We start from the raw sequence: 13,466 nt of genomic DNA on the forward strand, positions 1-13,466 counted from the left end.
CTGCGTTCCAACTGTAGTCTCTGAAAGTCTTCAGGGGCAGCCCCATGTACTGCAGGACTGCAGAAAAAATTGCTGCCAACCTGCCTTCCACTGAAGACCAATATGAGTCAAAAAGAGGACGGGGAAATATTTACTGACCCCTCGCATCCTGGACACAAACTGTTTCAACTCCTACCCTCAAAATGTCGCTACAGAGCACTACACACCAAGACAACTAGACACAAGAACATTTTTCCCCGAACGCCATCACTCTGCTAAACAATTCCCTCAAGACTTTTTACTAAATCTGCACTTCTATTTCTACTAGTTTTTCTCATCATTCCTATCATCCTTTTCCTCCCACTTCGGAGTGTATGACTACCTTGTTGCTTGTATCCTAAGATTATTATTAATATTGATGGTTTCTTCATTGCTTATTTGACCCCTATGACAATCATTAAGTGTTGTACCACGTCATTCTTGACAAATGTATCTTTTTCTTTTATGTACACTGAGAGCATATGCACCAAGACAAATTCCTTGTGTGTCCAATCACACTTGGCCAATAAAATTCTATTCTATTCTATGTAGAGCGCATTGCAATAATCCAGCCGTGAGGTGACAAGGGCACTTCCTATCCTACCCTCAGCTGCTTTGGAGAATAGAGTCATTCCCTCTTTCTTGTGGCAGCTCCTCAAAGTTCGGCATGGCTAAGTTTCGTCTTAGCTTTTAATGGAGCATTCATGGCCGTTCCCATGATTTGCATTGCTAAATTCCATATTCCTCGCAATCCCAGGTTGTATGAACGAGGAGCTGCAGTTTAGCTAACACCCCCCCCCCCCCTCTCCTATCCCAGAAGAAGCTCTGTAAGAACATATGGGCATAAATGCCACCAATCTGAGTTCAGTTCAAACTCCTGCAATTTATTTATTTTATTTTTATTTATTTATTTTGTCCAATACACAATGAAGGTTATACAGGATATACTCATAGTAAAATATATCAGAAAGAATAGAAGGGAAGATATAGGAATTGTTGTGATTCCGTCCGAGGCCCCTCAGGGAACGGCTGATCTTCTGTCGGTTTCCTGCTCAGAGGGAGAGGATGAGGAACAGGAGGTTCAGGCAGACGAGGAGGAGGAATCCCAGGCTGAGGAAGAGGGGGAACAGCCAGAGGCCCCCGAGAGGGAGCTCTCCCCAGCAAGCAGCCTGGATTCCTTAGAGGAAAATGCACAAGCAATAATCGATCTGCGACAGAGAAGAGCAACACAAAGAAGGGACCAATTGGCTAGGTACTTTCAGCACTAAAGAGGCAACAGCTGGGTTTGGGTGTGGTGCTCTCTGGAAAGGCTAAAAGGCAGACCCACCCTTCCTGGCTTGTGGAGTATTATCTTTGGGAGTCCTGGGACCTGGCTGTGATCTTTGGCGTCTTGGAATTCTGGTTTGTGACTTTGAATACTGAAACCTTGGGGGGGAAAGGTGGGGGTCTTCTGCTCTACAGTGGTGGGTGTGCCAGCAAGAAGTTTGTTGTATTGTCTGGACATCAGGACTCTGCTGTAAAGTCTTCTAGCCTGCCTGTTGGGAAGAACAGGTTTTTCTCTGTGTTTATTTTTCAAGCTATAAAGTACTTTTGCTTTTACCAGCATGTCTGGCTGTTTTTTCCAGTTGGTGTTGAGGTCTGGGAGAACCCAGACAGAACAGGAATAAAATATATCAATGAGAGAATACAGAAAGGATATAGGAATAGAAGAAAAGATATAGGAGATATAGGAGAGACAATAGGACAGGAGACGGAAGGCACACTTACAGATCTCTTAGGAATCTGGAATATCATTCAGGGATATCATTCTAAGCGCAGCTTGCCAACTACCCAGTGTGTGTGTGTGTGTGGGGGGGGTTATCTTTATCCAGAGTCATGGCTGGTTCCCCTACCGGGTACCAGTTGGACCTGATGCTGTGCAGTTTTGGAGGCCATGCAAGGTTAGCCAGATACCACCATCGACATCATTTTTGTGGGTTCTGGACTGGAGTTACTTCTGAAAACTGGACAAACAGCTGGCCTGTCAGATATAATTGGCATTGTTGAACACTGAATGCAAAAACAAGTCCTCTGTGCCACAATCAAAATCAGATTTGCTCCTTTTTTCTGGGCCAGGAATGAATTCATGGCAAACCGTTGATTTAGAACTGACATAATGCCAAAGATATTATAGCATTGTTTAAAAATTAGTATTTTAAAGTGGATATTATTTAAAACAGACATCAGAATTTCAGACATTTCATTTGGATTTGTTGTACTGTGTTGGGCACACCACAAAACATTTTGCTGTGTTATAAATTAAATTGGGATCAATTGATCACACATCATTTTTGCCATATTGTGACAACTTGTTCTGTTTTCTGTTGATGTGAGTTATAGTATCCTTTACTAAATTTCTGTGATATGGCTTCACAAATATTCCTGATGTAAGTTTTGCCTTTAGATAATTCTAAGTGCAATTATAGAATTTTTATTGCAGAATGATATCATATAAAAATTATAGTCATCCCATTTTCTGTTTCAGTTACATCAGACTGTGCTTGGCACTGTTTTTAATGTAAAATTAACTATTTCTACTATTCTTCTAAACAAGAAAAGAGTTTCATCTTCAAAAGCGTATCCCATGTTTTTTATTATATTGACATATCTGAACTACATGATGGTCTAAATCAGAGGCCTTCAAACTAGGCAACTTTGTTGGTTGGCGAATTCTGGGAGTTGAAGTCCACAAGTCTTAAAGTTGCCATATTTGGGGACCTCTGGTCTAAATAATCAAATTTGTATATATTTAGATTTAATGAATTTTTATTTATTTTCAAACGGCCCACGTAAGCATCTTCTGTGTGTTATGTATATCCATTTTTTTAAAAAATGTGGCATTCTTTAACATTTCCTGCCTCCAAGCAGAAGGTATGAACTTACCTCAACCCATATTTGCCATCCCGGTATTAATTAAGTACTTGCCAACTGGAGTTGTAACTTAATGAAATTCTAGAAGGGTATCAGCAAAGCAAGATGTTAAAGGCAAATGGAAAACATGAACTAATAAAAAGGCTCAACCAGTGGAACTGCAAATTCAGCTTTTGAAGTTCTTTCAAGTACTGCATGCTTTAATTTTGGAGTAATGTTACAATGATGAATGCAAAGAACAAATAAGCAGGAATGGTTTTTCTAACTTTTGGACCATATGAAGATGAAGCAATATGTTGATGGTTACCAGTGATTGCCACAACTATTGAAAGCATTAGTCATTAGGTTGGATTTTTAATCACTGGCTTGCAAAAGCTTTGAGGGTGAAGAGAAAAGAGATACAGTATTTCGAATGTTCATTTCCTTTGCTTTAAAAATAAATGACAAAAATTACCAATCCTTATAGAAAGTATTGCCCAAATAAACAGAACTCTTTGGGAGCTTGACAAACAACTCTGTTGTTGTTGTTGTTGTTGTTGTTATAGCTTGTTTCAACTGAAAAAAAGGACTGCAATCTATAAAAACTAATTATTGTACAGTGGAACCCCGACATAAGAGCTGCTCTACTTAAGAGCAACTCGAGATAAGAGCTGGGAGGGGAGAGATATTTTTGTTCTACTTACAAGCCCAAATTCGAGATACAAGCGCCAAGGAGCTGTCTCCTGAAGCCAAACGCTAACTTCCGCGTTCGGCTTCAGGAGACAGCTGCGAAGCGGTGCGCGTGTTTTAAAAGGTTGCAGCCGGCCTGGGGGTCTCGGGGGGGGGGGGGGGCTTGCAGCTTTCTTTCTTGCTCTTTTTCTTTCTCTCTTTTACCTTCCCTTCCTCTATTTCTTCTTTTCTTTCTCCTTCCCACCTTCTTCCCTCCCTCCCTCCCTTCACTCATTCCTCTCTTACTCTCCCCTTTCATAAGTTTCCTTGCTTCCTTCCTCTGTTCCTGTCCCTTCCCCCTTTCTTTCTTTCTTTCTTTCTTTCTTTCTTTCTTTCTTTTTTGCTCTTTTTCTTTCTCTCTTTTACCTTCCCTTCCTCTATTTCTTCTTTTCTTTCTCCTTCCCACCTTCTTCCCTCCCTCCCTCCCTTCACTCATTCCTCTCTTACTCTCCCCTTTCATAAGTTTCCTTGCTTCCTTCCTCTGTTCCTGTCCCTTCCCTCTTTCCTTCCTTCCTTCCCACCCTCCGTCCATTCATTCACCCATTCCTCTCTTGATCGCTTAAAGCCGGTCCCTGGTGCAAAAAGGGTTGGGGACCTCTGTCCTACAGGATTGGGTGGCAGAGAAGTTGAACATATGTAAATTTAAAAGTTTAAGAAAGTTTACAAGTTAAGTGAAAGAAACTTCATTATTCATTTATATGTACATGTACATTTCTTCATTAAAAACATGTCTTTCTGCATAATTTAGACTAACTTTGTGAGTTTTTTGAGGGCTGGAACCAATTAAAATTATTTACATTAATTCCTATGGGGAAAAGTCGTTCGAGATAAGAGCTGCTTGACTTAAGAGCCCAGGTCCGGAACGAATTAAACTCGTATCTCGAGGTACCACTGTATTGTTAGTTCTGTGTTAGCAAAAACTTCAGAAGAGAAGGATTTAGGAGTAGTGATTTCTGAAAATGGGTGAACAATGGGGTCAGGCGGTAGGGAAAGCTAGTAGAATGCTTGGCTGCATACCTAGAGATATAACAAGCAGGAAGAGGGAGATTGTGATCCCCTTTTATGAGGCCACATTTGGAATAATGTGTTCAGTTCTGGCATCCTCACCTACAAAAAGATATTGATATAATTGAATGGGTCCAAAGACGGGCTACAAAAATGGTGGAAGGTCTTAAGCATAAAACATATCAGGAAAGACTTTATGAACTCAATCTAGAGGACAGAAGGGAAAGGGGGGACATGATCGAAACATTTAAATATGTTAAAGGGTTAAATAAGATTCAGGAGGGATGTGTTTTTAATAGGAAAGTAAACCCAAGAACAAGGGGGCACAATCTGAGGTTAGTTGGGGGAAAGATCAGAAGCAACGTGAGAAAATATTATTTTACTGAAAGAGTAGTAGATGCTTGGAACAAACTTCCAGCAGACATGGTTGGTAAATCCACAGTAACTGAATCTAAACATGCCTGGGATAAACATATCCATCCTAAGATAAAATACAGAAAATAGTATAAGGGCAGACTAGATGGACCAGGAGGTCTTTTTCTGCCGTCAATCATCTTATGTTTCTATGTTTCTAATTTTGAAAGAATTGTTTAGTATTTTTAATACTAAAGTACTTAAACATTCTCCAGATATTTGCACCTCTCAAAAATTTAGTTAGTGTGTCCATTGCTAGTAGTTTATGATCACACATTTGGTCATCTCCTAGATTCTGGAAGCTGGACTAAGCATAGTCTACGTATAAACCAATAAAGCACAGAATTGGAAGGGATCAAAATATTATCGAAGCCATCTGTGAATGTAGGAGACTTTCTGACTGGTCATTAAGCTGCAACTTAAAATATTCTATCTCTGGAATCTTATTTTTCATTTTCTAGTCTGAAGAACAGTTTGTGTATTGACCATCTGCCTGTTATCAGAAGGTATGCCAAATTTGTGGGCCTTTTGACACCTCAATTTATTCCAGAAAGTCATCTCTTCAAGAAAAAAACAATCAGTTTCCTCCATTCACCAGAATATTACAAAGTTCTGGTGATCAAAGAAGGTACCATGAGAAGATATTCTTTATAGAGAGCTGTCTTCAACCAAGATTCAGTTTGGGGATTAGGTCTGACTCATGGGCAGTTCCTGTTCTTATTTGGTGTCTAGATTATAATTATATTATGATCAAAGTTTCAGGAAATTCTTCCTAATGTTTATATACTCTCTCTTTTCTGGGAAATTGAACTTGTGGTCTGGATCCTATTTATCAAATGACAAATTTCCCTGATATGAGAGCCATTCAAATATTTTAAAAGATGATGGTTCATTCATTCATTCATTGTATTCCATCATGTTGTTTCCAATGTCTAGTGAACATAGATTTTATCCATCATGATCTATCTTTTTAGATCTTCCTTTATTAATATATTATGTATATTCCTGCCAATGTTAATTTTTAAAAAATCTGTACTGAATTAGCCATAAATACAAATATTAATGAAAAATGTCATTTAGCAATGCCCTGTATTCATAGGCCATTATAATTTGGCGATTGGCTTCATATCAAGCGTCTCTGGAGAAATGAAGACAAAAAACCAAAAACAATTCAGGGGAAAAAGTTATAAACGGCTAGTTTATTAACACGTTTATTAAGACTGACCACAATGTTATAAAACTTGCTGTCAACAAAGCCACAAATTAGTGAATGACTGTCCATGTATGGTATTCATTTTTTCTAACCTTATTCTTTACAACTGCTTTTCTCCAATCATTTCTATGTATTCTGTATTGTACTATGTATCTCAAGATAATTTTATTGTGTTTGATCAAATGAAAAAAAATCATTCCTTTCTAATTGTGTAAGTATTAAAAGTGTCATAATCCAAACATAATAATTATTAAATATTGTCATCTATAAAACTGTTTCTGGGCATATTGGGTAATCTAATTCACACATATGCTATGATCAAAATGCTTTTATATCTAATATACCTAAATTCCAACTATGGTATGTTAATGTTAAAAACATATCTTTAAATGCCACGAACCACCACACTCCAAAGTTTTAAAAAAGTTTTAAGTACCACTGATTTTCAAATAAAAATATGCTGGATGATGTTTATATTCCTCCTCCTTTCAATTAAGATTTGAAAGACTGGGTGTAAATTGGATAAAATTATGAACTACCCTGGAAGACTGAGGGATGGTAATTCAAGGGATGAATTATAGCTGGTCACGCAAAATTCTGGGTGATTATCAAGCAATAATATTTCTTATGACAGACAATTAAGATATCTACTTAACACCACTTCTATCAAAACCATAAGGGAACCATTGTTTTACTGCGGGGGTGGAAACAATTCTGCAAAACCAAGTATCAATCAAGCAAAGTTTATCCTCCCTGACATATGCCTGGATTATATCCTTTATATAATAAGTCTGCTAAGTCTGATTCAGATTGGAGCTACTGAACAGGAAAAGCAAGTTGTTTGGTTATCAAGTATTTGGAGGTATCATGGGGGACATATAAAGGATTAAATGGATTGATGTTTGGATTGAATACAAATAAAGTCCAAATCTAAAACATGGGCACATTGTTGGTTTCATATTATATTTGGCTGGAGAAAAAATTAAATACCTAAATGGGAGTTTCTTTTTAATATGTAACACAAATACTTGTTAGAGAAAAGAAACAATCCAGAGTGCAGTTGTTTGACATGTTGCAAAGAAAACAAATTTCTAGCATGGTGAATCTGATCTTAGACACAAGGCCAAAAAAAAATATGATGTATCATAAATCTAAAGCAAATAATCTGTAACAGGTGAAAGCAATCATTTTGCAGAAGGACTTGATCTGTTGTTTTTCTTGTGGTTCCTCCTCCTTCTCCTCCTCCTCTTTGATGCCCAGAGGGACCAGAAGCAGGATTTGGTCCCAATTTTTCCCTTTTGGAATGGCATGTTCTTGGAGAATGTTTGAAACCATTAAAAAAAAAAAAAGACCACATATGGGCCACAGATATTTTTCCTCTTGATATATACTTCATTGTTTAACATGAACATTGCAAAAGGAAGAAAGAACTAATGTATTTGAATCCTTCAGCAGCAATCATCCACAAACCAGCTCAAGCTCTCTCTGTAATTTATAGAACGAATCAGATGTGGCTGTGAAACAACATGGCAGATAGAGAGTCACAGATGTTGCTGTTTTGAAGCCCTACAAATCGCTTTATCATTGGACCGGCCCTGACGTTCTCAGTAGGGGTGGGTTCTTGCTTACCTTGCTGCTGATTTGCTTCCTGATGCGCTGTGCGGATGCACCACGTGTGTGCATGCGCAGTGCTAAAAATCTAGCTTCTGCACATGCGCAGAAGCAAAAGTCAAGATGGCAGTGCCTACGACGGTGCCGAGAGCCAGTTCAAAGGCGTGTCCAGCCAGCCATTGTTGCCAGTTTGGCAAGCAGGGGGAAATTTCCCAAACCGGCAAAAACCCACCTCTGGTTTTCAGGAATGTTTTCTACACCTGTTCCTGAAACTTCTATATAATGAAAGCAAGAAGAACTGCCTTGAAGTTAGCCTCAAGATGTACATGTTGCCTTTCAGAATTCTCGTGAAGCATATAGGCTTGTCAATGAGCTGCAAACCTCTCAAACACTCTGTAAGTAAATTAATTAAAAATATAGTGGTACCTCTACTTAAGAACTTAATTTGTTCCATGACCAGGTTCTTAAGTAGAAAAGTTTGTAAATAGAAGCAATTTTTCCCGTAGGAATCAATGTAAAAGCAAATAATGCATGCAAACCCATTAGGAAAGAAATAGAAGCTCGGAATTTGGGTGGGCGGAGGAAGAGGAGGAGGACAGTCGCTGCCGAAGGAAGAAGGTGAGGTGAGAGGAATAAAAAAAATCCAAAACGTTAAGGCTTAAAAAAAAAGAGGGACTCTGCAGTCCCTGCGCCAGAGAGAGAAACCCAGGGTGAATAGCAGGAAACTGGCCTGGCCATTTTCCCGTTCTCAAATTTCCTGGAAAATTTTTCCAGGCTCGGGTTTTTAAGTAGAAAATAATTCTTAAGAAGAGGCAAAAAAATCTTGACCAAAAGTACTTAAGTAGAAGCGTTCTTAGGTAGAAATACCACTGTACTTCCTTCATTAAAGGCAAAAACAATAGCATAGGATTCCCAATCTGAGACTAAAAAGTTGCTGTCTATAGATGATAGGAATTGTATTCTAACTTAGCTATTAAATTGCAGAAGGCTATAATCGGGTGGGCTGCTGCCCAGATGGGGTTGAATGCAGTGTGGTAGCAAAAATAGAGCCCCACCCCAGAACACCCAATTTGCACTGAAAATGTTGAAAGAAAATGCAGGGCGCTTTGCATAAGCCACGCTCACAGTGTGGTAGTAAAAATTTCGGTAGCCCTTCACTGGCTATAATACTACAGTATATAAGAAAAAAGTCCCACTGGATGCACCACAATTAGTTTCTTTCTTCTCTTGGTTACTTATCTCTGAAAAATAGGGCAAATCAGTGACCATTGTTCATTTATTTCTGATAAATTGTGGTCCCATCTGTAATTTCTTCACCAGTTTCCTTAAAACTTTGATGGTCCCAGTTCTGAGGGAAAGACACACAGCATTAATATTTTAAGAAACAGAAAATAATACCTATAAGACAGAAAAAGAAGATAATTCTTACAGTTCCAAAGAAGAATCTGGGGGAATAAGTTATTTTGCCTTTTCACAGATAATTTCAGCTGACAGTTGCTTCTAAATGTGTGAATAAATGATTTAATTTATTTACTATAAAAATGTCTATCCCTTCCTAGTACAGATAGGATTGTGAAAGGTTAATTCCCACATATATGGGTAGCTCAAAGAAAAATAATATGTTTTTTCATAGAACGTTTGGTACTAAACAACCAGCTTTCTATATATGCCTGATCCTCTGCATCACCATAGCAATTAAGTGTACCATTGTTCAATTTCCAGCCCTCTGTTTTTGCTGTGATTTAGTTTATTATTTATTTATTTATTATTTATTTATTTATTATTTAGATTTGTATGCCGCCCCTCTCCGCGAACTCGGGGCGGCTCACAACAAAAAATATAAACAATCGTACAAATCCAAATAAATTCAATAAATTTAAGTATTTAAAATAGTTTTAAAAAGAACCCCACTATATTAACAAGCACACACACAAACATACCATACATAAATTGTACGTGGCCGGGGGAGGTGTTTCAGTTCCCCCATGCCTGACGACAAAGGTGGGTTTTAAGAGCTTTACAGAAGGCAGGGAGAGTAGGGGCAGTTCTAATCTCCGGGGGGAGTTGGTTCCAGAGGGCCGGGGCCGCCACAGAGAAGGCTCTTCCCCTGGGGCCCGCCAACCGACATTGTTTCGTTGACGGGACCCAGAGAAGGCCCACTCTGTGGGACCTAATCGGTCGCTGGGATTCGTGCGGCAGAAGGGAGTCTCGGAGATATTCTGGTCCGATGCCATGAAGGGCTTTAAAGGTCATAACCAACACTTTGAATTGTGACCGGAAATTGATCGGCAGCCAATGCAGACTGTTTAGTTACAGTTAGGGGCATAAAAGATCATGTCTTTAAAAACATTCCATAAACATATTAAGAGCATGATTAACTACGAGAGTCATCCAGAAAGTAATGCACCACTTTTTTTTTCTCAGCCTACAGTAATGGGACGAATGCAAAACTTTAGATATACAGTAGTGTTGAATATGCATTGGGGTAATGTAAATAGTTGAATGTGGATTGTTGCAATGTGATTGGTTGAGAAAGTGACAGTTGCTTTTAAGCGGGAAAATGAAAGTATAAAAGAGGCGAGCTGACACTGTTTCAGTCAGTTGCGTCTAGAGCTGAAGTCACTATTGCAATGTTCTTTCCTGCTGCCGAGAATAAAGAGATTTAAAGAGCTGACTGCCTCAGTATTCTTCACTGCCGACGAAGAAGGTCAAACCTATGCTCCTTCATCATGGACAGCCTGCCCGTCGGACAAGCTCCCAACCCCTTTGACCCAGAAAAGTCGACCTGTGACGACTACATAGGAAAATTTGAAGTCTTCCTTGAAGCTGTGGGAATGAAAGACGCTGACAGCAGCAGAAAAAGAGCTATTTTTCTCAACTACTGCGGCTCCGAAATCTACGACTTGGCTCAGACCCTAACCGACCCTCAGTATTCTTCAAGTAGTACCTCTACTTACGAACTTAATTCATTCCATGACCAGGTTCTTAAGTAGAAAAGTTTGTAAGAAGCAGCAATTTTTCCCATAGGAATCAATGTAAAAGCAAACGATGCATGCAATTGGGGAAACCACAGGGAGGGTGGAGGCCCTGTTTCCTCCCAAGAGATTCCTAGAGAGGCCCCATGGCCTTATCCTTATACCCAGTACTTATCTAGAAAAGTTCGTAAGTAGAGGCATTTTTAGATAGATGCACCACTGTACATTATTTGAATGGTCAGGCGTGCGTATATAAATTTTGCATTTCTTCAGATAGATAGCGTAGTTGCAGCAGTGTTTTAAAATGGTGTATAAGTGATGTAGGTTAAAAGCAGTGTGTCGAGAAAGAAACTGTTAGGAACATTCACAAATGTTTGTGTACAGTTAATGGAGAATCTGCAGTTGACAGAAGTATGATCAGAAGTATGATTAGCTACCCCAAGTCTACGGAGAGGGGCGGCATACAAATCCAATAAATGAATGAATGAATGAATGAATGAATGAATGAATGAATGAATGAATGAATGATTAGTCATTGGGCACAGAAGGTGAGGCCATTAAGAGGTGATTTGCACAGTGGAGAAATGGCTTCGTGACCAGAACAAGGAGTGGCACTGACAGGGCATACATGCCCTTGTCTCGCTGGAGGAAGGCCGTAGAATGGGACAGAGATTACATGGAAAAATTGGGAGTGTAGAAGAAACATCATTCTTTCTTGTGTGTAAGTTTCATTGCGTTCAATAAATAATTGTTGAAGGAAAAAATGTGGTGCATTACTTTCTAGGCAACCCTCGTATTTCCCACCAAAACTGTGGCCTGAAACAGTTAATGTTTGGTTGGACAATTCTGAAGAATGCAGGAATACTAATATTTGTGAGTCGTGAAGTATTTATATGACATCACGGTGCAGATGGTGAACAATAAATTAAGCTAAAAATATCAGTGTCAACCATTCGTTTGAAAATGGACTAAGGGGAAGAGGAAGCAATTACTGCAGGGGGAGCATTTGCCCACTGCAGGTAGAATGACAACAGTAGGAAGTCAGAAGAGCAGGGATGGAAGGAACAAGAATCTTTTTAGGCAAACTGATGAGATGCTTTCCCTGCCAGCTTGGAAGGGCAAATCCCCTATGTAGGCAAGAGGGAAAGAAACACCAAGTATGAAGCGCTTGGGCGGGGGGGAACTACTGGCACATCAAGGACAGTACTGGGTTCATATCTGAATGGGGGGGGGGAGCAGCGTTCCGGTAGCGAAAATGGAGCTGCGCGCACACTCCGGGTGATTGGCAGGTACATGTATCAGAGCAAGATTTGGCTTCTGTGCATGCACAGAAAGCAAAATCTTACGAGAGGATGTGCGGGCGCTTGAGATTTCAGTGATTTTCAGCTATTTTCTGCTCCCATGCATGCGCAAAAGCAAAAAAAATCACTGATATTGCACTCGCCTGCGCTTCTTCTCGTGATATTTGCTTTATGCGCAGAAGCCAAATCTTGCTCCGATGCCCGTGCTCGCCGGTCACTCAGAGCTGTGCACGCAACCACATCGGTAACGGAGCTAAGCAGGAACCTCCGCCTGATGAAGGAGGATGGGCTGCTCCTCCGTGCTCCTCCTGGACTGAATGCACAAGGCATTTCGTGTTTATATTATTATACAAACTGAGCATCAGATGAAGCGATAGCTGTTTATCAACATGGAACATAAATTGAGCTCTTAGAGACATACTTGCAGTGTCTTTAGATACGAATGAACGTTGCTTCACAAAAGCGCTGCTGAAATTTGGTTGGTGAATAGATCTTTCGGAGCCTAGGAATATATCACTTTTCAGAGCAAGGAAAGATGAGAGACCTGGAGTTGGAGAAGGAAAAAGAAAGAAATGAAAGAGAAAGGAGGAAAGAAAGAAAAGAGAGAGAGAGAGAGAGAAAAAGAAGGGAGTGGGGGAGGGAAGGAAGGAAGGAAAGAGAGAGAGACAGAGAAAGAAAGAAGGAAGGAAGGAAGGAAAGAGAGAGGGAGGGAGGGAGGGAAGGAGAAAGAGAGAGAAAGAAAGGAAGAAAGAAGAGAGAGGGGGGAAAGGAAGGAAAGAGAGAGAAAGAAAGAAGAGAGAGAGAGGAAGGAAGGAGAGACAGATAAAGAAATGAGAGAGAGAAAGAAAGAAAGAAAAAGAAACAGAGAGAGAGGAAGGAAAGAGAGAGAGAGAAAGAAAAAAGAGGCAGATAGAGAAATAAAGAAAAAAGAAAGAAAGAAAAAGAAAGAAAGGAGGGACGGAGTGGGGGGAGGGAGGGAAGGAAGGGAGGAGAGAGAGACAGAGAAAGAAAGAAAGAAAGAGAGGGAGGGAGGGAGGAAAGGAGAAAGAGAGATAGAAAGGAAGAAAGAAGAGAGAGAAGGAAAGGAAGGAAGGAGAAAGGGAGAAAGAAGAGGAAGAGAGGAAGGAAGGAAGGAAAAAGAGAGAGAGAAAGAAAGAGAGAGAGAGAGAAAGAAAGAAAGAAAGAGAAACAGAGAGAGGAAGGAAGGAAAGAGAGAGAGAGAGAGAGAGAAAGAAAGAAAGGAGATGAAAACCATAATAAAGCTCATTGTCTTCAACTATTGTGCCTTATTTAGTAATTAAGGAAATGAAT

General features: G+C 39.7%; 1 protein-coding gene across 2 annotated transcripts in view; it reads right to left on the reverse strand.

The window, feature by feature from the left end:
• Positions 1-6,225: 6,225 nt before the first annotated feature.
• The window catches only part of RGS22 (regulator of G protein signaling 22), a 119,687-nt gene continuing 112,446 nt past the window's right edge, over positions 6,226-13,466 (reverse strand). Inside the window, exons 27-28 of one of the 2 annotated variants that reach the window (XM_070748112.1) lie at positions 12,577-12,699; positions 6,226-9,227 (exon numbers count right to left, since the gene is read on the reverse strand). In XM_070748112.1, coding sequence (XP_070604213.1) covers positions 9,205-9,227; positions 12,577-12,699 — 146 coding nt within the window. In that variant the 3' untranslated portion in view covers positions 6,226-9,204. The remainder of the gene's footprint in view (positions 9,228-12,576; positions 12,700-13,466) is intronic. The other variant, XM_070748113.1, reaches the window with a different exon arrangement.

Source organism: Erythrolamprus reginae, chromosome 3 (assembly GCF_031021105.1).
Source record: "Erythrolamprus reginae isolate rEryReg1 chromosome 3, rEryReg1.hap1, whole genome shotgun sequence".
Lineage (NCBI taxonomy): Eukaryota > Metazoa > Chordata > Lepidosauria > Squamata > Dipsadidae > Erythrolamprus > Erythrolamprus reginae.